The 25,146-nt window shown below is 38.6% G+C and overlaps 2 protein-coding genes across 6 annotated transcripts in view; both read left to right on the forward strand.

Moving 5' to 3' along the window:
• Positions 1–2,489, forward strand: part of YAF2 (YY1 associated factor 2) — a 76,144-nt gene extending 73,655 nt beyond the window's left edge. For all 3 annotated transcript variants that reach the window (XM_025930618.2, XM_086713636.1, XM_086713635.1), the window contains one exon: positions 678–2,489. In XM_025930618.2, coding sequence (XP_025786403.2) covers positions 678–915 — 238 coding nt within the window. In that variant the 3' untranslated portion in view covers positions 916–2,489. The remainder of the gene's footprint in view (positions 1–677) is intronic.
• An 8,258-nt stretch (positions 2,490–10,747) lies between these two features.
• The window catches only part of GXYLT1 (glucoside xylosyltransferase 1), a 53,588-nt gene continuing 39,189 nt past the window's right edge, over positions 10,748–25,146 (forward strand). Inside the window, exons 1-2 of one of the 3 annotated variants that reach the window (XM_086713639.1) lie at positions 10,748–11,105; positions 20,712–20,804. In XM_086713639.1, the coding sequence (XP_086569765.1) occupies positions 10,885–11,105; positions 20,712–20,804 (314 nt within the window). In that variant the 5' untranslated portion in view covers positions 10,748–10,884. The remainder of the gene's footprint in view (positions 11,106–20,711; positions 20,805–25,146) is intronic. The other 2 variants (XM_025930599.2, XM_025930600.2) reach the window with 2 other exon arrangements.

Below are 25,146 nucleotides of genomic sequence, written 5' to 3' on the forward strand. Positions count from 1 at the left end.
TAAGGTTTCCTTTCTCTTTCCTTTTCCCTCCCTTCCTTCCTTCCTTCCTTCCTTCCTCCCTCCCTTCCTCCCTCCCTCCCTCCCTCCCTCCCTCCCTCCCTCCCTTCCTTTCTTCCTTTTTTAGATTAAAAGACATTTGTGCTTGAGCTATTTCTTTTTTAGTCATAAAGCCAGGAGTGATATTCACAATACTGAACAGATACTTGCATGGGCTTTGACCAGTTAAAATCTTCTTGGGTACAGGCAGAATAGGTAATCATGATGCCTTATCAGTGCACATCTGTGGAATAACAGCCTTACATATAACTGAGCCTTAATAGTTATCAGCTTACTCTGTGATACAACTATGTCATTACTGTCTTAAAACATTTATTTTAGTAAAACTTATAAGCTATCTGCAAAATTATGATAAAGCTATAAAAGCACAATTAAGAGACCATTGCTTCCAGAGTATCAGTTTGTCATGTTGAAGAAGATTCATCAATGATTGGTTTGATTAATGTTAATGATTTAAAACATTTAATTATACTTTTTTTTTTTGGCTAGTTAAACATGAATCTAGAGCCTTAAATATAGATGCATTCATTTTGTTATTTTTACCTGATTTATTCAGTATATGTTCAGAAAGTTGGTAGAAAGAGAAGCTAGTTTAAAATATAATCATTTTTTGTGTTTAGGCCAAGATTGAAAAACGTGGATCGGAGTAGTGCTCAGCATTTGGAAGTTACCGTTGGAGATCTGACAGTCATTATTACAGACTTTAAGGAGAAAACGAAGTCACCGCCTGCATCTAGTGCTGCTTCTGCAGATCAACACAGTCAGAGTGGGTCTAGCTCTGATAACACAGAGAGGGGAATGTCCAGGTCATCTTCACCCAGAGGAGAAGCCTCATCACTGAATGGAGAATCTCATTAAAGTTTATTTTCTCCAGTTTCTTAGTCACTTCTGTCATAACATGCAAATACACAGATTATGCCAAGAGGTACCACATTTTCATGACAAACATATTCATGCACAATCCATAATTTGCGTTTTACATAAGATAGAAATTTGTTAGAATTTATTGCAATCTATGCCTACCAAAAATTTCCAAATTTAACATTTTGGTCTCCACAGTTAAAGGTGCCATGAAAATGTGGTTGAATTATTCATTATGCAGTGTTATTGGTAAGTCTATTTTCACTTTTAGTTTAGTGAATTCTAACACATAATTCTCTACTATTGGCATGTATGAATTTCAATTTTTATAACATAGTGCAAGCTGCCTAAATATGTATTATTTGAGAATTGTGAAACAAATAGTTATATGTATACAAGTCAAAGATCAACGTAATCAACTATTGCTGCAACAGGATTTTCTTAATGGTTATCCTCTTAAATACACCTGCTGGTACTTGGTGTGGTTAAATAGGAAAATTGTTATTAAATAAAGAATTTGTATGAACCGTTGCCAATGTTTTTGACACATTTTACTAAATTATTGTTCCTGAATTATGTTTCTGGTTTTATCTTTGTTTTTGTTTGTTTATCTTTTAAAACATTCATTATTGTAATGTTTTACTAGCAGAGTAGTAAACAATAAAACATTGATTATTTAGCTTTATAATTCAGGTTTAGTCCTCTTGTCATTGAACACTGGTATGTTTTCTGTATGAAATAAAACATTACAGTTCAAATAATTATAAACATTTGGCAAAAACAGAAAAGAAACCTGACATATTTTAAAAGCTGCAATTTTGGAAAAGCTTTAACTTAATAATAGTTTTATCACTGTTGTCTTGCCCCAAACTTGTGCAGGGTCATAGAAGTATGAATCTAATTAATACAGAAATGGGAACTGTTGCACAGACCTGGGAAATAACTAATCTTAAATCAGTTTAATTGGCCTCTTATTAAATATAATGATTTTTATGAAAATCATAGTATCCTATTTTCAGACACAACTGCCAGTTTATGCATTTATCAATATCCTGAAATTTAAAAAATATTTACAGCCCCACTTACTATTATGTAAAATTACCAATAAAATATTTTTATGACTACAGATTTTGCATTTTTGTTTACAAGAAATAATGTGTTTCATGTTGTATTTAAAAATCCAGCCTAGAAACCACACAGTACTTCTTAAATTCTCATAGGGTCTCCTGCTTCTTTTAGCCATTTGCTTAATATGTATCCACCTCTAGGAGACTTCTGGAATATAAATTAACTTAAAAACATAACCTGGATACAAAATACCACTTAAAAACACTATGATTGCATTTGAAGAACAGAAAAAAAACGAAAAACAAAAACAAACAAACAAAAAAAACAACCTGTAGACCCTGACAGTTGTGTATTTGGTGGTTTCTTGTGGTAATGTAATTTTCCGTTTGATTGCAGTACTTTTTCCAGGCACAATGGGACTGTCTTTTTTGTAAGATGCTAGTTGTGAAGTACAGTTAATTGCATACAGTAAAAGTCTGTGATTAAAACATTTATATACCTCATTCTTTAGTGTTGTTAAATGAAAAATTAAAATTTGTTTTTATTATAAGATACTTTCAATGGAGCCCCAGCTAACTGGTTATGTTCTTTTAAAACATGAAAATTTTTTGTCATATATTATTGTTTTTCAACATGTTTCAAATGTTTCAAATTTTAGACACAGTAAAAATTACAAGTAATAATTGTAATAGGGAAAATCTTCTAATTTTTAAATCAAAACTATGCTCTGGAGGCACTGGGTCTTATGATGATCAAAAACTTTGAGGCTGTATTTTAAATGGACTGTAAGACAGAAAAATCTGACAGAAATGGGATTTTACCAGAATGGAGTATAGGCATCTTTTTATGTAAGTGGGGAGTATATAGTATGGAAATTTAGAGTGCTAACTGGTGTCTTATGCTTTGAATCTCTGTTATAGAGCCTAAGTGAGCTTGAGTGAATTACTCAAGGTCTCTTCCCATCTATTAAACAGGGATAATGGTAATCAATTCTAACTCATCAAGTTGTTGTGACGATTAAATATCAATCCATATAAAATTCTTATTAATTACATGACACACACTGGTTGCTCAGTAAATGAGCCTTTACTATCTTTATAGGTAAAATCCCATTACGAAAATGCAAAAATACTCTTTGTAACAAAAATTATTTGCACACCCTCTTGGGTGACCAAAAGGATTGTGTTCTGTGGGTTACACTGAATTTTCCACATCAGATGTTTGCTCTGATCCCAGATCAGCCAACTTTCTGTTGGTATGCACTTGGAGCTAGGACAAATGAACTGAGTTGACTAGTTTGAAATTTTGTTTTCCTCTCATTAATCACAATTATCTTCACTTGCTTTAATTTCACCCTACCTCAAATACACTTCCAAACCAGGAAACAGACCCCAATTCCACAAATATACCTAATGTTAAAATATGCAAAAAGATTCAGAGCCTGGGCTTAGTGTACATTTTAAACTCTTTCATTGGTTTACCCTGTAGTTTTAGCAGTGGGTTCTTTTAACCAAATTCCATACAAAAAGAATTTGAATGTTTTTCAGAGTTTATTACCTTATTTTGATATAATTAAGAGTGAAGATATAATTTGAGGCATACCAGAAATACATATTCTTAAAACCTTTTGTATTACACAGTAGAAATAGTTGACTTAAAGGTTTTATTTTTGTTAAATGCTTTCCTAAAATTATAGTGATAGTAGACAAAGTGAAAACATTAAAAAGGAAGAGAACTTCAGCTTGTCTAAGTTGATAGCATATTTATTATCTTTCTTTTAGGCAAAAATCCTTATTGCCTAAAAATGTAGTTTCTGCATGTTCTATGCATTGATGCTAAATGGTCTAGAAGTTTTCGTTTCCACTGAGGCACTTATTTTACTTATTTGCTTGGTCTGCAAATTACCTCTTCTGGAATCTTTTAAAGACCTGATACAGGAATTGGGCAATTGATAGGAACATCTGTACTGTACTTTGAAAATTAACTGAAAACAGAAAAGTGAATGTATAAGGAAAAGGATAAACATAAAATGATACTTTGACTTATTGGCACTGCCCTCCCCTGCCTTCAACCACAGGCACCTTCCGTTGTCTGGAACAATGAATGTAGAAAAAATTGAAGTGCAGAAAAGTCATCAGTGACAAAAATAGCTGAGCAGAATCAAAAGACACTGAAGGTTACAAAATACAGGATGTGACCGATCGTTTTGTGAAAGCAGAAGGAGAAGAATGCCCTCACTGGCTATTGAGGGTAATAGAAAATACGCCTCAGCAATATCAAAGGCAAGGAAGGATAGGAACGGGAAAAAAAATGAGGGAAGGGGTAGGAGAAAAACAAACACAGCAAAAATAGGAATTAGGCCATGGGGTGCTGGGATACAATCTGGGTGGTCATAGAGAAGAATCTCTAGGAAGGCAGAACAAATAGTAGCATGTCTGTCTCTGAGAACGTTTGAAAAACATGCTGTGATCTTCATAACGAATCTGTAAAGTTTCAGCTATATTTACTAGGGTAGCAATATATGTGTAGTAACTTTAAAACCATTTTCTTCAAAACCAGTTGATTTTAAGAAGCTGTCATAGAGAAGTTTTACCTTGAATTATATGAACACTTTACTTTCCTGAGTGTACATTCCCACTAGCCCAGGTAATTTAAAGGTTTTTAATGTGGCCTTTATATTTAGCCAGTGCAGATATTCCTGTCTTTATGGAATGGGCCAGTTCTGAAGCGCATGAAATGCCCTTAAAAGACCAGGTACTTTTATGGAAAAGTCAAGCAGAGCTCTGAAAGGTTTCAGTGCTCTGGGACATGTTTCATGTTCTGAATCATTTTTCATTTTTGTTTTTTTTTTCTTTTCTTCCACATTAGTTGTTGTAGAGTGTAGTAACTATTTTACTATTGTAATACTTTAAGTATTTTCCTGATCTAGGTTGTCTTTATATCCGTATTCATTGAACATTTATAGGGTATATTTTGTGTGCCCAGCACTGGGCCAGGGGGTGGTTATGAAGAGGACACAGATGTGGAGCTCACATCTTAGGATTTGTAAGTAAGTAATTACAAAGCCATTACTGCAACAATAAAAATATGTAAGATACAGAAGTAGCAGAGGGAGTGCTTGCCAGTTTTTTGGTTTTTGTTTGTTGTTGTTTTTTTTCCCTGGAAACAGTTTGGCCTAAGTATCCACTGCGAGTCCACACTAAGATGTTTGGATCTCCTCTTGACAGTTGCAGCTGATAATGTTGGGTGTCAATAGTAGTTTTCTAGCTCCCATTTCATAACTCCAACTTGGATTTTCAAAGTTTAAGACTTTAAACCATGTTAAGATTATCATTTTTTTCTATACTCATTTTTAAAAATCAGTAATCAGCTGAATGAGGTCTGCTGTTCCTTTTTGCGAAGATGATGAGGAAACATTACCCAGAATCTGAATGAAAAATTTTATTCGGACCTATTTCAGGAAAAGCTTTAATTTACATGAGGAAATTTGCCTTTTTCTTATGGATAATGCAGATAATTTATTGATTGCCTTCCATTTCTGAGAAAAATCTCAAATTAGGCTTACTTTTAATCGAATGTAGGACTAATCACCTGCCATGTCACTCTTGATCCAGATTTTCTAGATTCTGACCTTAGTGTTTTTCCTTGTGTTCGTATAAAGTTCCTCACATCTCTTCTGTATATAAGGCTAAACAGTAATACTTTTTTTTAAAAGTTAAAGAATTGCTTCATTTCAATATGTGAAGATAAGCCCCAATGAGAACTTTTTGGGGGTGAGGTCTCAGTGAAATGGATGCTTCTGCGCTTGGAATTCCTGAGGAGTGGCAGGTCTTCAGCTTACATCTAGGTTTAGATCTGCTGGTCTACCTGGAAGTAGGGAGTTTGAGTGAAAGCTACCAGCTCATCCTCATGTTTCCATAACTCTTTTAGCAAGAGAATTCAGAAACTAAGGTGAGTTCCAAGATTTACTAATTTAGACTTTTTAATGTATATTGTTTTCCCTATTCTCTTAATTTATAATAATAGCAACAATGAAATGAGACTGTGTTTACTTTTGGAGTCAGCAAGATTGAGAAGAGTTGGGATACTGTGTAAAACCAATTTGGGAGAAGACTCCTACAGGACAAAATGGCAATGAAAGCATTTTTTAAAAAAAAGGAAAGTAGGCTGAGTTCTTAGAAGAACAAAATGATCTTGCCTTAGGACCAAGAGGTAGTTCTTTTGTAAAAGATTAAAAAGCGTAGGTTTCCAGTACAGGATAAGATCAATAAGGGACAGTTTAACTTAATTAGAGCAAAAAAGAATCTTTTTTTTTTTTTTATTAAGAATACATAAAAGTAAAAAAGAAACCAAATATAACAGGGCTGTCTAGTGATGCAATTACTTTATAGAAAGGAATATGGGTAACAAGAATTCTGATTTTATTTTTCAACTAAGCACTGGACTTCTGAATTGTGATGGTATCAGAATTCTTAATTATTTTCAGCCTTCAACTTTTGATGACCTGGGTCAGGAAAAAGATGTTGCTATTGTTGTAATTATGACCTTGATTGATGGCAGCTTCTCAGTGAACTTGTGCATGTGTGTTTTAATTCCAATTTTCCTCATGACTAAATTTCCCTACAAATCTAGCTTTTAATTTTGCTGATACCATTTTAAAAAGTAGTAGATTATAATCTATTGTATTAATGGGAATGGAAGGTTCCTGAAGACTGAATGAGGGAGAATTACAGGGATGGCCCATAGGATATTCCTTACTCCCCTCCCTACTCTAGCCCCTCCATACTCTCCCTTCCTTGTGGATGGAAATGCCAGCCAATTCAGGGATCATATAGGAACTAAGGTGTCCCCATTTATTGGTCTTCCACTGCCATGTTTTTGAATCATGTGGCCTGTGAGTTTTTTGAGAATGAAGAGAAATGCTTGACACTTGCATCCTACTCAGTTCTACCTTTTCCTTACATTTACTGGTCTGAATGGATACCTAAACTGAAATACTTTCTGTTCAAACTGACAGTACTGTTTTCCAACTTCTTCCTCCAGTCCAACAAGGTTTCTAGGAAATGGACTGTGGAAAATGAGATTTCACTAGGGGCCTACTGGAAGAGAGAGTAGTTTTCACTTTTAGTCTGAGTTTCTGATTCTTTGTGCCCTGCACCTAATCTGACTTGAGTTTCACAGATTGTAAATTTTGTTTTAATCTCAATGAAGACCAGTCTAAGGGGTTTTCATATAACATGGATTTTTTTTTCTTTTTCCTTTTACTTCTAATTTGCATCACTCAGATTAGCATTTATTTGTTCATAGTGAGACAGCATGGTATAATGGAAAAAACAAACGTGTGTTGAATTCTTAAAGATTTCCATTTGAATTATGGATCTTCATTATTAGTGATGGGGTCAACAAACTTCTCTAAGTTTCAGGTTCCTTGTTTCTTAAAAGAAAATAACATCTAATTCATATAAGTGTTATAAGGATTAAATCAGATTTTGCATAGATCATTATAAAGTTATATAGAAAAGTTTTTGAAGTTTACTCTGAAAGGATATAGAGTTTACCTTTTCCCCAGGAAAATGATTTAAAAAAAAATACTAAAAGGTAGACAGAAATGGGACGGGAATGCTGAACAGAACCCTACATTTGCTATAGAGTGACTTTGAGAATATTTATGAAAAAAATAAAAACATTAAATATCAGTTATATATTCAAAATATACTAGGAGCTGTAGGAATAATCAAGATTGATCTTTTGAATATAAAATTCTTGAAATTTGTATTATCCTGTATCTGAGAGTTTTCTAGATCATGGAAGAGGTCTCTATCTCCATAATTTAAACAACAAATATTGCTACTTTTAAATTTCTTTTTGCCCACCTCAATTAACTTTTTGACAGGATGAAGGGAAGATGAATATCGATTAAAAATTTGTATATAGTCAGCCTTTCACTAGAGAATTAAGAGTGTGGTCTAGAGATGAAAAAGTAGACTCGGGAGTACATACATACAGTAAATGAAAGAAATACGTAACTGTTATGACCTCAAAAATATTTAAGTCATTTTCAATATTTAAAATTAATTTAAGAATATAAAAATATGCAGGTGTGCCTGGGTGGCTCAGTCGGTTAAGTGTCTGCCTTCCTTTGGCTCAAGTCATGATCTCTTGGTTTGTTGAGTTCGAGCCCCGCATCTGTGCTGACAGCTCAGAGCCTGGAGCCTGCTTCAGATTCTTTGTCTCCCTCTCTGTCTCTGCCCCTCCCCTGCTTACATTCTGTCTGTCTCTCTTTCTCAAAAATAAACAGACATTTAAAAATATATACAAAAATGTGTGAATCCTGGAAATGATCAGAAGGGCATGCACATAGCTCCTCATACTCCAAGACAGCCAGTTAAGACTGTGGGTAATACAAAAATATTTACTAATTTTGGAATGCCTTATATATTTTTTCAACAGAATTTCATTTTTAGTTACAGAATTAAAAGGAATCTAAGGGGTGTGATATGGTCCAGAACCCTGATGTCAAGTAAACGGATGATTATTCTTCCAGATATGCTCTTCCCATAAATTGTTGAAGAATGAAAATTGCCATTTCAGTATTTAAACAATCTGTGGGTCATTAAATTATTCTTTATTTTTACTACATTTAGTTTCTTTGTTGAAATAGAGAACAATTGTGGTAGGCATCTCTTTAAACATCCTTGATCTATTTGAGTACTAGCTCTTACTCTAGTTTCTTGGTAATATAACCTTTAGTTTTCTCTCTCAAAATCTATTTTCCATTCTTACAAATGCTTTTGCGATCCATCTTTGTACTTCGTTGAGTTTATCTTTATTTCTCTAAGAATTGTAAGGTGTAGTAGAAGGATTAATTTATTATTGTCATTTTTACTTGCCTGTCATCCCTTCGAGGGCAGTACATTTTAGCCCCTTGTCTGGCATGTAGAATATATTCAATAAATGTTTACTGAATGAATAAGTGTATGTTTTAATTCTACTTACACATCTTGATAGCATGCTAGTTTTCATTTTTTTGTCAGGCAAGGCAAGAAATTTCATCTTTATAGAGGAAACTGAGGCTTAAATTTCTTTAGTGCCTTTCCATGGTCACAGAGCCAGCAGTGTTTTGTGTAGGGATTCCAAATGGAGAACTAGTGTTAAATTACACAGCATTTCCCCCCTTTGATTCTCATGGCCAAACTCTTCAAAGCTCCAAATGCAATTTGAACAGTTTAACAGGATGATTTTTCTCCACGAGGTGTGTAAGTGTGTGTGTGTGTGTGTGTGTGTGTGTGTGTGTGTGTGTGTGTGTGTGTGTGTGTGTTAAAGCCAGCTTCCTTTCCCTCACTTTTTGGCACTGCTTTCTGGCTCCAATCTCAATTTCTGTCCCAGCCTCCACACTGAGGCCAGAACCTGCTCTCTAAAAGGCAAATGTGATCATGTTACTTCCTAATTTAAAAACCCTTCAGTGGTTCACCCACTCTGCTAGATTAAGTTAAAACTTCTTGGCATACTAAACAAGGCACTCAAATATCCGGCCCCTTCAACAGTCTTATCACTCATCATACCCTCCCTTGCATTCACTTAGCTGGTGGTATCGAACTTCTCAGCTTCCCAGACACAAGTACCTGTTTCATTGATACCTCAGCCTGCAATTCCTTCCCTTACCCCACCCAAGACTCTGGGTCCATTTTTACTATGAAGTGTCTTTTGAGCATGCCCTCAGTAGAACTGATGGCTTCTTTCTGTGTTTGCCCACACCTTTACAGGCTTATATCCTAATGTCTGTATTCTAGTAGTACACATATTTATAAGTCCCACATATTTACTCATTGTCCCTTATTGACACTTAAGTCCCACTTACTTACGAGCTTATTTACTGTCCCACCCTATGCCCAGCTAGGTGTCTTTATACCTTTATACCCCAAGGCATAGCGCTTGGCACATAGTGATGCTTTATATATGTTCAACAAATGAATGGAGTGTTTATATGGCTGAAGAAGAGGGAGAAGAAATGGAAAGCTAAAGAGAAAGCCCTTTAGGGAGAATATTAATTGCTACGGACATGCAAATGATGAGTTGTAAAGAAGGTGAAAAAAAGATGCAATAGAGAGCACCTCAGCCGTACATGCCCGTAACAAGTTCACTGGGAGGCAGGATATGCATACTCAACAGCATTACGACGTAATTAAATATCTGGATGAAAATGGCTCGTACAGTATTAAAGAAACTTAGAGGCTGGGGAAGTCCCTGCTGAGGAAGATGGAACTGAAAAATGGCTTAAATAAATGCCTTCCAGGTGCAAGGCGTTTTTCGTGCGTTAAGCAGTTTAATCTTTGCCACCACCCTATCATGAGGATATGATCTCCGTTTTAGAGATGAAGAAACATGCTCAAGAGACTTTAAGTTGCTCAATGTCACAAACTACTATGTGTTAGAACCATAATCTGAATTCGGGTCAGCTGTCTCCAGCGCCTCGTTTATTTTGCCACACCTCTCCTCTTCGGTTTGGAGCCACCAGGGGCAGGATTTACCTGCTCTGCATTTCTTCTGTGTTCCCCTCGGACTCCAGAGCGCCAAGGTCTCGCCCACTCATTGCGCCTGCGCGTCCCGCAGCTACCAGCTCCCCACCACCCCGTGGGAGGGGCCCACGGCGGCGGAGGCGGGGTCAGGCTAGCGGCGGGTTGTCAGCCTGCCGACGAAGGTGGTTGGGCGGGGCGAGAGGGGGGAAAAGAAGGAAGGAGGGGCGGGCACGAGGCCGCGGCGGAGGAGGAACTTGTGGCCGCGGCTGCGCCGTGCTGTTCCCTTCGCTCCAGTTCGCCGGGCGGGCGCGGTGCGGCGCGGCGGCTGCGGCGGCTGAGGCGGCTGAGGTGGCTGAGGTAGCTGAGGCGCGGGTCCGGGGCGATGCGGCGCTACCTGCGCATCGTGGTGCTGTGCCTGGCCTGCGGCTTCTGCTCGCTCCTCTACGCCTTCAGCCAGCTCGCCGTGTCCCTGGAGGAAGGAGCGGGCGGCGGTGGCGGGAAGCCGCAGGCCGCAGCGGCTTCCTGGCTCGCGGGCGGCGGACGCGGCGGCGCGAGAGGGGTGGGCAGCGCGGGCCCCGCAGCGCATCCCGGCCGGTCAGACAGGTACGGGCTGTTCCCGGTCTGGGGGCCGAGGCCAGGAAGGGAGGAGCGGCGGGCGCGGGGACGCGGGGCTTGGCCTGGCCCGGACAGCTCCCCGGTCAGTCCCGCGCCACCCGTCCCCGGGCCCGCGCCTCCCGCTTTGCCGCCGTCCGTGACCCCGTCTCTCATTTCCCTCCTTCCCCTCCATCCGGGGGTAGCTCCGCCGGAGAGCACCCCATGCTCTTTGTGTTTGCCCTCTGACCCATTCCTTATGCGCCTTTAAAGCAGATAGAAATTAATTTTCAACTTTTAATTGACAGTTGCTTTTTTTTTTCCTTAAAGAATTCTTTGAAAGTAAAAGGTGCCCCACAAAAGCCTTCTTGCTGTTTGGCTAGTGGGAATTCCCTCTTGTTTCCATGGAGTTCAAGTTGAGATATTTAAACATCAGGCTGGCGCCCTAGTTCAATTTTTTCCCCTTCTCTTGAATGGGGCGTCCAATTTTTGTGTGTTAACGCCTACATTTTCATTATTAGTCAGTTAGTGAAATCTGGACAGAGCTTTTTATGCGTAGTTTGAATTTTTCTTTAGGAAGCAGTCGGTCTGTTCTGAAACTTACAGCCAGTTAAGAAAAATCTGCGATGCTTAACATGCTCACGTGTTTTGTGGGATGGGATATCTTTCTCTAAAAATCGGTGTTTAAAAAGAAGCATAGTGACTTACGTGGATTTGCACAAATCACTGCCAGAGTTGGAATCACCGTGAGATTTAAAGGAAGAAAGAATGCGACGCACTATGAATGCTTAACAAAATCTGAGCGTTTGCACTTCCTTGAAAAATAGGCTTCTTTATTTGTGAGCACCTCTCTGGGAATCTGGGAAGGACTCAGTGCTCCCTTAATAAGAGGCAAAGGCTGCTTTAATACGGGAAAGCACAGGGTTGGTGAGACGAAGGAGTGCAGGTCTGCTGCAGGCTGTTTAACATTCTTCTGAGAGTTGATGGCCCCTTTCAAAATGAAAGGACGTTTGGGCAGAGGAGCAGCATGGGAAAGCAGGATTGTCATGTTTTGTACCCAATGATTTGATTACAGTCTGGCTAATTCCTGACTATTCATAAAAGCAGAACTGCTTCCAGTCAGGTGTGGGAGAGGCAGTGAGTGACGACCTGAGTGAGCTCATGAAAAATGAGGCTCATGAAAAGCTGTTCATGGTCTATTATGTGATTGTGAAGCACTTAAAATTATTTCTGTATTGGGTAGAATTGTAAGGAAGCAACATTTTAATCAAAACACTGTATGAAATCGGACAGTCTCTACACCCAACGTGAGGCTGGAGAATTCTTAGATCCGGGTTCTTCATTTTAGATACTACTTATCTAAAAAAATTTTTTTTAGTGTTTATTTATTTTTGAGAGAGACACTGCACAGAGCACAAGTGGGGGAGGGGCAGAGAGAGAGAGAGAGAGAGAGAGAGGGAGAGGGAGAGGGAGACACAGAATCGGAAGCAGGCTCCAGGTTCTGAGCTGTCGGCACAGAGCCGGATGCGGGGCTTGAACCCATGAACCACGAGATCAGGACCTGAGCCACCCAGGCCCTCCTACATTTTTAAAGATTTCTCATAGAGTTTGGCCAACTTTTTGACTACCACAGGATAAAGAGTAAGTGTCCATCTTTAACCTCTCTTCTTGTGTATGAATCATTTGACCAAGGTCCAGAAGGCATCAGTAATTGGACCAGAATTGTATTCTTTGATCCTTCAGTGCTCTTTCTGTAAAGTTTCTGTCTGTGATAAGAATCTAGTCTGAATAGTCTTTCATCAGTGGAAAATGGGGTGTGAGGCAAGCAACATTTTTATTTGGTAGGACTCGATTGTCATTGCAGTCTTACTGTTTTGAAGCAGTCTTACCTGCAAGACTGAAACTATTAATTTCCCTCATTCATTTAAAATACGGGATTTGGGGCGCCTGGGTGGCGCAGTCGGTTAAGCGTCCGACTTCAGCCAGGTCACGATCTCGCGGTCCGTGAGTTCGAGCCCCGCGTCAGGCTCTGGGCTGATGGCTCGGAGCTTGGAGCCTGTTTCCGATGCTGTATCTCCCTCTCTCTCTGCCCCTCCCCCGTTCATGCTCTGTTTCTCTCTGTCCCAAAAATAAAATAAAAAACGTTGAAAAAAAAATTAAAAAAAAAATAAAATACGGGATTTAGGGGCGCATGGATGGCTTAGTAGGTTGAGCATCTGACTTAGGCTCAGGTCCTGATCTCATGGTTCGTGAGTTCCAGCCCTGAATCGTGCTCTCTGCTGTCAGTACAGAGCCTGCTTTGGATCCTCTGTCCACCTGTCTCTCTGCCCCTCCACTGCTTGCGTTCTCTTTCAAAAATAAACAAACATTAAAACAACAAACATGGGGTCTAGGTTATATCCAGTAGGTTTTACTGCTCAGATCTTATGGAGAGTATTCATTGCACAAATTCCATGACAATAAAGTACTTGGAAGGGTCCTTCCAAGTTCTCCAAGTAAAATTTCTGAAATGATAAGAACAGGTTTTCAGTGAAATCTATTAATTAATGTATCTGGTTTGAATCCATTATTTTGGTATTTAGAAAATGTGCAGGCCTTAGAGTCAGACAAACCTGTGTTCATACTCTGCTGTGAAACCTTGACCACCTCTCTATTTCAGTTTTCTCACCTGTAAAATGTAGGTAATAACTTACCTTAATTTGTAATAGAATCCTTAGTTGTCAGTGATTAAAATCCAGTACAACCAACTTAAGCAAAAACAGTTATTTATTGGCTTACGTGGGTTGCTGGCAGGAGGAAAAATGAAAGGAAATGCCCGGGCAGCTCCAGGGACCTTAAGGACTAGGACTCTTATTTTCTTCACTGTAGAAAGGCTTTATTCATGAGCTCTTTCTTTGGGGTGTTTCTTCTCAAATATCAAAAATTTCTACGAAAAGGCTCCAGATTTTCTAGGAAATTTCAAAATTCTAGGAATTTCAAAAATTTCCAGGAAGAGGCTTTAGATTTTCTGGCGATTTCTAGGAAAAGGCTCTGGATTTGTTTGTATCACATGTCCATCCAGGGACAAGTCAGTGTTGTCTAGGATGGGGATCTCTGATTCTCAGGGTCTGTGTCATTTGCACATCCTTGTGGTGGACAGGATAACGTGAGTGGTGTTGGAGATGAGTGGTGTCTTACAAGAGGGGAATGCTGGCTAGGCAGAGGCTCTGCCACATAGAGAAACTCTGTCAAGCTGTTCGATACTGACGGACTCTTGCTAAGGTATTCAATGTAAAGCCGTTATTATTATCAGACATCAGGACTTCCGTAGAGGGGATTAGTCTATTTTGTGACTTTACTCAGAGTGATTAAATTCTCACATTTCACTGATAAGTCTTGAGGGTGATCATCAAGATCTCATCTTATTGTGGCTGTGTGGTGGTGTGAAGGGGGGGGGGGGATCAAAAAACTAGTAAACATTTGAGTGAGAACCATTTCTGGACCCGTCATTCTGTTGGTATATAGTCCCCTCACTCTTTCAGATCTGGTTAGGCCATCGAGTTCTCATTTTTGCTGGGTCTTGTGAATACTAGTAGGATATACTAAGCATCTTTAGGGCTTTGGAGCCAGACTCCAGCGTTGCCACATGCTTAGCTGTATGAACCTTGAATACATTTCCTCATCAGTTAGATTAGAGATAAGAGAATCTGTGATACTGGATTGTTTGTGAGAATTGAAATGAAGTAGTTGGAATAGGTTACTGAGTATGGTACCTGGCACAGTAAAACCGTACCTAATATGCTGATGGTTTCAGTCATTTAAAATTTTTTTTAAGAATAGAATCCATTTTCCTTTTTAATGTTTATTAATTTATTTTGAGAGAGAACGAGAGTGTGAGAGCAGGGGAGGGGGAGAGAGAGGAAGAGAGAGAATCCAGGCAAGCTCCATGCTCAGCTCAGAGCCTGACACAGGGCTCGATTGCAGCGAGATCATGACCTGAGCCAAAACCAAGTCAGATGCTTAACTGACTGAGCCACCTAGGTGCCCCTCAATCATTTAAATTTTAATCATTAAAAAAATTTTTTTTCTGACTTCTGGGAAAAATCCTGTCCTCAGGTCCCAGTCCAGACCTGTTTAAACCAGAATACCCGTTAGTGGGGTCTGGGAATCTGTATTTTAGATATGTGCCCCAGGTTATTGTTACAAAACCAAATATTAAGAACCACTAATTTAGCTGAGAATGGTTTGACCCTCTATTTTTAGTACAGAATTTTTTTTCCTTCTTCTCTGCAGTCATTTTTGAAGAGAGGAGTTCAGACAGTGAATAGTGAAACAAATTACTTACTAAAGCCACCTTCATCTTCTATAAAAGCAGTACGTTGCACTTGTGTTTTAGTTCATTGGCGATCGTACTTCACATGGCTGTGAAGTGCTTAGCACAAACCTGACTAGTAATTAATTAAAATAATGGTCTGTGCTTTTGGAGGGGAAACTGATTAGTCTAACAACAAAAAATGTGTACTTTTTGATTTAGGAATCCTGTTTTAACACATTAAGGTTATTATCTGTGTTGTTCCTGTTGGAAATACTTCCCCCCACATATTGACTTAACCTGTTTTTCAGTGTATTGGCATTTCTGTGTATTCAAATTGGCAGTTCTTTATCATTTTCATTTTTGTCATGCATAGAAAAACTTTCTACTGGGGAGTTTCCCCCCCTTTTTTTAACATTTAAATTTGTTAAAATGTTTATTTTTGAGAGAGAGGGAGCGAGCATGAGCAGGGGAGGGGCAGAGAGAGAAGGAGAGGGAGAATCCGAAGCAGGCTCTGTGCTGTCAGTGCAAAGCCAGACATGGGTCTCGAACCCATGAACTGTGAGATCATGACCTCAGCTGAAGTCTGATGCTCAACTGACTAAGCCACCCAGTGCCCTATAACAATTAAATCTTTTAATCCAGGGGTGGATTAAAACACTCAGTTGATCGTCTAACTCTTGATTTCAGTTTAGATCATGATCCCAGCACTGTGGGACTGAGCCCTGCGTGGGGCTCCACACAGCATGGAGCCTGTTTAAAATTCTCTTTCCCTCTCCCTCTCTCTCTCTTCCCCCCACCCCACCCCTCTGAGAGCTCATGTGTTTGCGCGCACTCTCTCTCTCTCTCTCTCAAATAAATTAAAAAAAATTTTAAATCCTTAACCCAGCCCCCCCCCACCCCCCCAGGAGGGGGTTGGGTACAATGGGAAGCTAACCTACTTTTGAAATGGATAAGTAATTGTTCATTGCCATTTGTATATAAGCAGTCCTTTTCACATTGAGTATTCATGAAATTAGAGATTTGAGATAAAGACCTGACGTAGCTAGACATTGTTGTCTGGAGGCAATTTTTAGTTGAAAATGAGTGACCCAGGCACTGATCTTCAAGTAATGCTGATTTGTCAGTATCATGGGAATGGTCTCCTCTAATGTGGTCACGAGCATCTCTGTTTCTCTTGCCACAGTCCTAGAGCAGGTATCTGTGCCTTGAAATTTCATGGGTGGCTCACAGTATTTCGTTCAGACTTCCACATTCTTTTGCTGGATATGCCCAAACTTATCCCTGACTGTAAGGTGTACATGGTTTTCACTAAAGCCTCAAGACTATCATGGACATTTTGAAATGAAAAATACCTTTTCCAGTTTAAAATTATAGAAGACCTTCTCTTACTAGATTTAAGGAAACTTCAAGTTTGAGAACTGTTACTGTGGAGAGTATTATATAATTAATTAAATGCTCTGCTTAATCCCAAGCATGAAATGTCTCAGCTCTTCAAGTACTGAAATTTTGGGGAATTTTGTTTTTGATCTTTTTTATTTAAAACAAAAATTTTTTAATGTTTTTATTTATTTTTGAAGGAGAGAGAGAGACAGAGCATGAGCAGGGGAGGAGCAGAGAGAGAGACACAGAATTTGAAGCAGGCTTCAGGCTCTAAGCTGTCAGCACAGAGCCCGATGCGGGGCTTGAACCCACAAATTGTGAGATCATGACCTGAGCTGAAGCCAGACACTCAACCAACTGACCCACCCAGGCGCCTCTATTTTTTAACTTTTAAAATGAATATTATTTCACAGGAAATTGCAGAGATACCCTTGTATCAGTCACTCCATTTCCCCTAATAGTGGGATCTTAATCTCTATGAGCATAGTACAATACTAATACAACTGGAATATATGTGTTTCAATATAGTACAATATTGTAATTCCAGAAATTGACATTGTACAGCCCATAGACTATATTCAGATATCACCAGTTTTACAGGTGTTCGTGTATGTATGTGCAGTTTTATCACATATGTAAATTCGTGTAACCACCCACACAGTCAGGATACTGGACTGTGTTATTACCACAAATTTCCCTTGTGCTACCCTTTCATCACTTTGGAGACAAGCCACCTGGAACTAGAAACATTACACTGTATGAAATTTGAGGAGGAGTCATAGTAAAGTTTATTTCAACTTATACTACAATGAAGGAGATTTGCTTTTATGGACTTCATTGATTTTGGATGTCACTGTTTACTGAAGACATACCCACTTAATTCAACTTAATAGTTTTGCCCCATTAAAATTATTCAGTTGAATTACCTCTTTGAAAATTGAACTGTATTTCTGATATTTCATTTTCAATAATTTTAAGGAATAAAAGCAAAAGCAGCTAATAATTAGAACATGGATAACACCTTTTCTTTCCCAGTATTTTTTAATATTATTTTTTTGTGGCCTAAAGTACAGTTGCTATCTGTCTCCATATTAGTTGTTTTTTTCTAATTTTTGCTTGTAATAACAGTTGCTGGTACGTAATGAGTTTCTACTCTCTATTTTAATCTTTGACTATTTTTTCATAAGTGAGAGAATGTAAGTTTGAGAAATAAGAAACATTAAATTATGCTACCTCTTGCCAGTAGCACATTAGTGTTTTATGATTTTTTTTAAATAGTAAGAGGCATGTATACTCCCTAGTGCATATTTTTATATTTCCATTAAAGACAGACAGAAAGATATCCCTAAACTGTGTTTTCAGACATTGAGTTATGGTCAAGAAACTTACCTAAAACTTGATAATTTTCCCTGCAGTTTCATCTGCATTAATTACTTTAGAGTGATTACATGATCTAGCAATTCCCCTTGTAGGTATATATGCAAGAGAATTGAAAACATATGTTCAGAGAAAAATTGTAAATGAATGTTTATAGCATCATTATTTGTAATGGCCAAAAGATGGAAAACAACCCAAATGTCTATAAACTGATGAATGACTAAACAAAATGTGGCATATCCATCCATTATTAGGGCATAAAAAGTATTGAAGTGTACTGATAAATGCTATAGTAGATGAGCCTTGAAAATATTCGAGTCAGACTGAAAGAAGTCAAACTTGAGAGACCACATATTGTATGATTTCATGTACATGAAATATTCATAACAGGCAAATCTATAGAGACCAAAGATAGATATTGTGGTTGCCTAGGTCTCAGAGGTTGAAGAGTGCAACTGGAGGCAGAAAATGGTATTATTACATAATTTCAGTGGATCATTTTTATGGAAGAATTTAATTGGGGAGTTATTTTTCTTGAGACTTAATTTTCCATTTCCATTTTTCATTTCCATTTTCTACTCTTGTAAGGTTTAACAGGAGGACATGGAATAGCCAGATTAGTTATGTCCTTCCTGAAACAAAGGTGCACTGTAGGTGTTGAGTCTAAGTAAATTGTGGATTTGTTTAAAGAAAGCAGTGATAATGCCTGTTTCTGAAAGATGGAGATATCTGTTTGAACAAGTTTGTTGTGAGGCTTAAGTGGATGTGAAAGCACTTGACTCTGAAAAGAACTCTGTTGTTAACACCACCACTGAGCCTGTGTCTCATATGGAAAGGCAAGACTTAAAAAATACATAACTGTTCCTGGGAGGGTACAGACGTTCGTGGGTTTTATTGGTCTGCATATATTTTCTTTTTTCTTTTATTTCCTGCTTTTGCAGCCTTTTAAATTAAGATATGTTGGGCTTGAAAATGGTGTCTCTGTAAAGGTAAACCAAATTACAATGTAATTTTTTTCCATTGATTTTAAAATTCCAACTGGAGGTTTTTATGCAGGAGTATACAGAATTATTGAGGCGGCATTTTAAAAACTATTTGTGCCCCACCCTGTTCTCAGATATTCTGATTTAATGGGTCTGGTATGGGGCTCTCTGGGTGGTTTCCCTGTGCAGCCTGGGTTTGAGATCCCCTGCCCTAGACTGTTGGCATTTGTGAGAGGTGTGATCAGAGATCTTTGCAAACTGAAATTTCATCTTTTGCTGTAAAGACAGTAACCTATAATTGAATTTATAGCGATAGAAAACAAAGTTACATGGTGAGGCGGCATGAAATGATCTGGTTTAGAGACTCACCCTGATTTCATACTTGCTTTAGTACGCAGGCCTCACATTGCAGTGAATTTCAAACTTTTAATTTTTTTTTTTTCAACGTTTATTTATTTTTCGGACAGAGAGAGACAGAGCACGAACGGGGGAGGGGCAGAGAGGGAGACACAGAATCGGAAACAGGCTCCAGGCTCCGAGCCATCCGCCCAGAGCCTGACGCGGGGCTCGAACTCACGGACCGCGAGATGGTGACCTGGCTGAAGTCGGACGCTTAACCGACTGCGCCACCCAGGCGCCCCGCATTGCAGTGAATTTCAAATGAAACTATTGTTTTGGAAAAGAGTAACAATAAAAAAAAACATACTTTTTGTAACGTGTGGTGTTGTAGCTGTTGTTGTTTAGCTCTGACCTGCAGTCTAAGCAGAAAGACTGTACTTATAACTTCAGTTTAGCTTGTGTAATATAGCAGAACGAAGATGATATAGATAATGAAACTGAGCCATGGATGTCAGCTTGATTTTTTTTTTTAATGTTTATTTATTTATTTTGAGAGGGAGAGACGGGGAGGGGCAGAGAGAGAAGGAGAGACAGAATCCCTAGCAGGCTCCGTGCTGTCAGTGCAGAGCCTGATGCAGGGCTTGATTCCATGAATCATGACATCATGACCTGAACTGAAATCAAGAGTCGGATGATTAACTGACTCAGCCACCCAGGTGCCACTTCCAGCGTGATTTCTTATTTTTTCAGTTTAAAACACCATATAACTAACTTGAATTGAAGATTAATTTAAAAGCCTTCAAAGATCCTCTCTTCCCTTTCTGTCTCTGTGGCATTTTAATTTGGCTTCAGGATAAGCAAATATTTTGTTTAGCTGAAAAGGATTTTATTCTGGGGGGATCTTGTGTAGTACACAAATGAAAATTTTAGGAGTATTCCCATATTTTCTGTTATCTGAGGAGGGGATTTTAATATGTTAGGAGTGTTCCTGATAAGGAGTGGTTTTTCAGTCTGCAATTTATTCTACCTAAAAGTTTTAAAGTCCTTTTTAAAATAATGGTACCTGAGTAAGGGAGAAATTTCCAAACTCCTCAAGTTACTTTAGCCATAATGAATTTGCAAAATTGGATTTGCAGTTTTGTTGCTGAAAATAGAACAGTAAGTTATTGTGTTTTTAAGTAAATTCCTTGTTAGTTTTAAATCGAAATACTCACATAGGACTTTATTTCTGTCTTACTCTGTTAGGTGTAAAGATTTCTCTCTGTGTTACTGGAATCCCTATTGGATGCTGCCCTCTGATGTTTGTGGAATGAACTGCTTTTGGGAAGCGGCTTTTAGGTAGGCATCTAATGTTTAATTGGTAGATCAGTGTAGGTAACATTAGATAGTACATAGTAAATTTTTTACTGTAATAGGACATAAAAATGTTTCTTTTCCTGTAATCTAATATTGTCATATAAGCAAATAATTCATATTCTGTTTGGGTTTTCTATTTTCCCTACTTTGTAGTTGTTATCACTCATTTTTAGTACATACTGTGTATAAAATGCTCTAACTTTTTTTTAGGTGTTCTTAGGAGCACTTGTGATCTAATTTTAGGTAACTGGGTGACAAAAGTATTAAACAGGTGATAAAGATAGACTTCCATTGACATTTACAGCCATATATATGACATTTTTCTACTTTAAAGATGGTATGCTGAAAAAAACCTTTTGTAGGTGGATGGGGACAACTAGGGAAGGATTACATTGGTTATTAGCAAAGAGATTGAATATTGACGAATGAGAGGATAAAAATAAATGTTTAATGAAGGAGTAAGTTTTGATATGACATTGTTTATTGACCTTGCATGTTTGTTAATGTAGTTTGTCAGAGTAGTTTGGCTTTGTGCATGTCTCTGGATGATGAAGGCCTTAGATTCTGCTCTGTTAGTGAAAGAAGTGTTGATAGGAATGGGCTGTCTCCCCAGAAGACACTGAGGCAGGAGCCTGAGATGCCCTTACTAACAGTAAAATTTCTTTGTGATCCACCTGTTTTTATTGTCTTTATGATTCATTTAAATTTTAATTCTACTCATACTATTTGCTAGGCACGGTGCCAGGTAGTAAGAACCAGACTCTGAATTTAATTAATGTGGCTCCATCCTCCTGGAGCTTGCATTCTGACAGGAGCTTCATGCTAGTAAACCTGAGATTAAGGTAAAGGGTTGACATGTTATAGCTGTGATAATGGGAGAAATGGGTGACTCATCAGGTGGGATCATCTTAATGCATCAGGGAAAGCTTCCTGTTGGGAGCGATTGCATGAGGAACATGGAAGTTAGCCAGGCTCAGGACAGGAGGTAAAGTATTCTAGGTGGGAAGAACTGCATTCTTAGTATATATTAGTAATATATATTTTTATATTCTTGTATTCCTAATACATTATACATTCCATGAACAACCAGGAAGGAATCACTGAAATCCATTATTTTAATTACATCTCCTTGCTATGGAAAAGAGTGGGTGATTGAAATTCTAATATGAGTCAGTCAAATCAGATTATTAAAACTTTTAAAAACTAACTTTTGAAAGATGATATTGGAGTGCCTGGGTGGCTCAGTTGGTTAAGCATCTGACTCTTGCTTTTGGCTCAGGTCATGACCTCACCATCGTGAGTTCAAGCCCTGCATCAGGCTCTGTGCCTGCTTCGAATTTTCTGTCTCCCTCTCTCTCTGCCTCTCTCTCTCAAAAATAAATAAATAAACATTAAAAAACTAAAGATAATATCACCCTTCACCTTGTTCATAATTTTGGAGAATTGGAGCTCCATATTTTTCAATCTTATAAAAATTTGCTAATGAATGGAGTACTGACCCCCACAACTTTGCTATCTTGACTTATGACATAAATCTGCTCACTCTGGAAGCTGGGTGAGCTAGAAAACTTCTGTATACCCTGATTTACACAACCCAGGTCCTTTTGTAAGTTACAACATGAGTAATAATCTTCCCTCCTCCTCCACTGACAGCAAGAGTACACCAGGGAAGTTGATCTAGTCTGAATCCTGGAGCCTTATTACTCCTCTTTTGGCTTCTTCAACTCATTTTCCTAATGCTCTTATATCTTTACCCATTTTATTTTATATATCAAATCATTGGGTAAAATTTCTCAAACTTAGTTTCTTTTTAAAAAATTTTTATTTGAGAGAGAAAGAGAGTGCATGGGGTGGGAAGGGGCAGACAGAGATGGAGAATCGCAAGCAGGCTTCATGCTCTGCGTAGAGCCTGATGCAGGGCTCAATCCCAGGACCCTGGGATTATGACCTGAGCTTTACTTTTTTTTTTTTTTTTTTTTTTTTTAAATGTTTTTCATCTTTGAGAGACACAGCAGGAGCGGTTAGGGGCAGAGAAAGGGGGACACAGAATCCGAAGCAGGCTCCAGGCTCTTAGCTATCAGCACAGAGCCCGACATGGGGCTTGAACTCACGAACTGTGAGATCATGACCTGAGCCGAAGTCGGACGCTCAACCGACTGAGCCACGCAGGTGCCCCATGACCTGAGCTTTAATCAAGAGTCTGACACTCAGCCGACTGAGCCACCCAGGCACCCCTGAAATTTAGTTTCTTACTTAGAACTTAGGATCCCTCACATTTACTCTATTTGAACATGCAGGACAAGCCAAGCTGCCATATAATTTCCATATTGTTCTCACCGTACATTTCAGTATTTACTCTAAGTAACACTTTGTTTTTGCCTGACTCTCAGAGCTTGTCTGCCCATTTGGTAAAACTTCTTTGAAATTCCCCATTACTACCAACCTTAGGTCCACATGTAAATTTACCAGGCACCAGTGGGCCCTTAGCTGACACTGTTTTCTTTACAGGCCTGTCCCAACTTTCCCCTTTGGAATTCTTTATATTTTTATTTTGGTCAAAGCTTATCTGGGGGATTATTTCCTCCCAATTCATTTACACAGTGAACATAAAATAACATAAAAAAGAAAAATTGCTTTTGATGTGCACTGGCTTTTAGTAATTCATATCTACTAAGTTATTTCCTGACCAACTGAATGTGACACAGCAGCTCGTCAGCATGCTCATGCCTCTCCTGTCTCTTCTGTTCTTGAAACAAAACCAAACACAACATTTCTGCAACAGCTTGTGCTCAGTCCTTTTTTCCTTAAAGCATTCTTTGTTTACTCTGTTTCTCTTCACCAGCAAGACTTCTTTGAAGAGTATGTAGTGACTTTATGTCCTTAAACAACAACATAAAAACTTCACCCCTCAATCTGCCTCAGCAGCACTGGCTACCTGATGATCCCCCCAACACTGACCATGAAGTCTCCCTGACATCTGAATTGTTCCTCTGGGGCCCAGTCTTACATTTTTTTGTCCCTTGGATACGGGTTACCACTTCCTGTTGCTTTCAACTCTCAGTCTCTGTCAAGACCAGGGTCTCGGCTTCTGGACTCCTCTCCCTGTCCTGACTCCTCCACATTGATGTTCCTTAAGATTCTGCTCTTTTCCTTCCTCACTCCGTGGATAGTCACAGGATAATTTTTTCTGAGCACCAGAATTGTTTCCAGCTGCAGTTTGGTCATTTTTGCCTTGCTGATTTGGATGCCTCAGACTCTCTTGTTCAAACCTGAGTTCATGATCTGGCTTCTCACACCTTCCCTCATCTGTGTCTTGTATCCTGGTTTATGACTGACTTTCTTCATGTCAGTCCACACAGTCCACAGACTCTTCTACAGGTCTCCTTTCACCCTGTTGCTCCTGACAGCCTCTTGCTTCCTATTCCCTTAATTATTGTGCTCATCACTTCTTATACAACAGTTTCCCTTCCCACCTACTGCTTCTCCCTTCTCGGTATCCTCTTTGTTACTGTACTTTCGCATCTGTTGTGGTTGTGAATCTTCACTTCCAGATGTTGACTCTGCAGATAGATACCACGTGGTGTTCATCATTTAAGCCCCAACTGAGCAAGGTGGTTGGCAACCAGTAAATAACTGGTGATTTTCCCTAGCACTTCCACCCTAACTTTGATGTTGGTATAGTGAGCTTCCTTAGCAATCTTGATTTTTTTTTTTCTATTTAAACAGTTACCATGCTTTCTGATTAACTCTTTTAAAGTTCTCATTTTGCAGTAGGCTATAAATTGTGTGAGGGCAGGACTGTGGCTTTCTTGCTTATCCCCAGTATCTAGCACATGAAAGAAGTTCAAATATTAAAGAGAATGAATTATATTACTTAATTGTGTTCTAGAAATTATGGATTTAAGCCTGCACCAGCATTTTGTGAATATACTGGTGTCACCATGACACCATTGGGAGTTATAATTTTACTATTTTTAAAAAATGTTTATTTATTTTTGAGGAAGAGAGGGTGCATGCACAGGAGGGGCAGAAGGAGAGGGGAGAACAGAGGATCCAAAGCGGGTTCTGTGCTGACAGCAGAGATCCTGATGCAGGGCTCGAACTCCCAAACCATGAGATCATGACCTGAGCTCAAGATGGAAGCTTAACCAACTGAGCCACCCAGGCGCCCCATAATTTTACCATTTATTAGAGTAAAATGATAGATTGTTACTGATTTATGTTTTGTTATTTGTTGAACATATTTCCATATTTGTTTAGCTTTCTAATCTTTTGTTGTATATACTTCCTGTATTGATATTTACCTCTTACATTTTTAATGCTT

The sequence above is a fragment of the Puma concolor genome, chromosome B4, assembly GCF_028749965.1.
Source record: "Puma concolor isolate L17-30 chromosome B4, mPumCon1.1.hap2, whole genome shotgun sequence".
Classification (NCBI taxonomy): domain Eukaryota; kingdom Metazoa; phylum Chordata; class Mammalia; order Carnivora; family Felidae; genus Puma; species Puma concolor.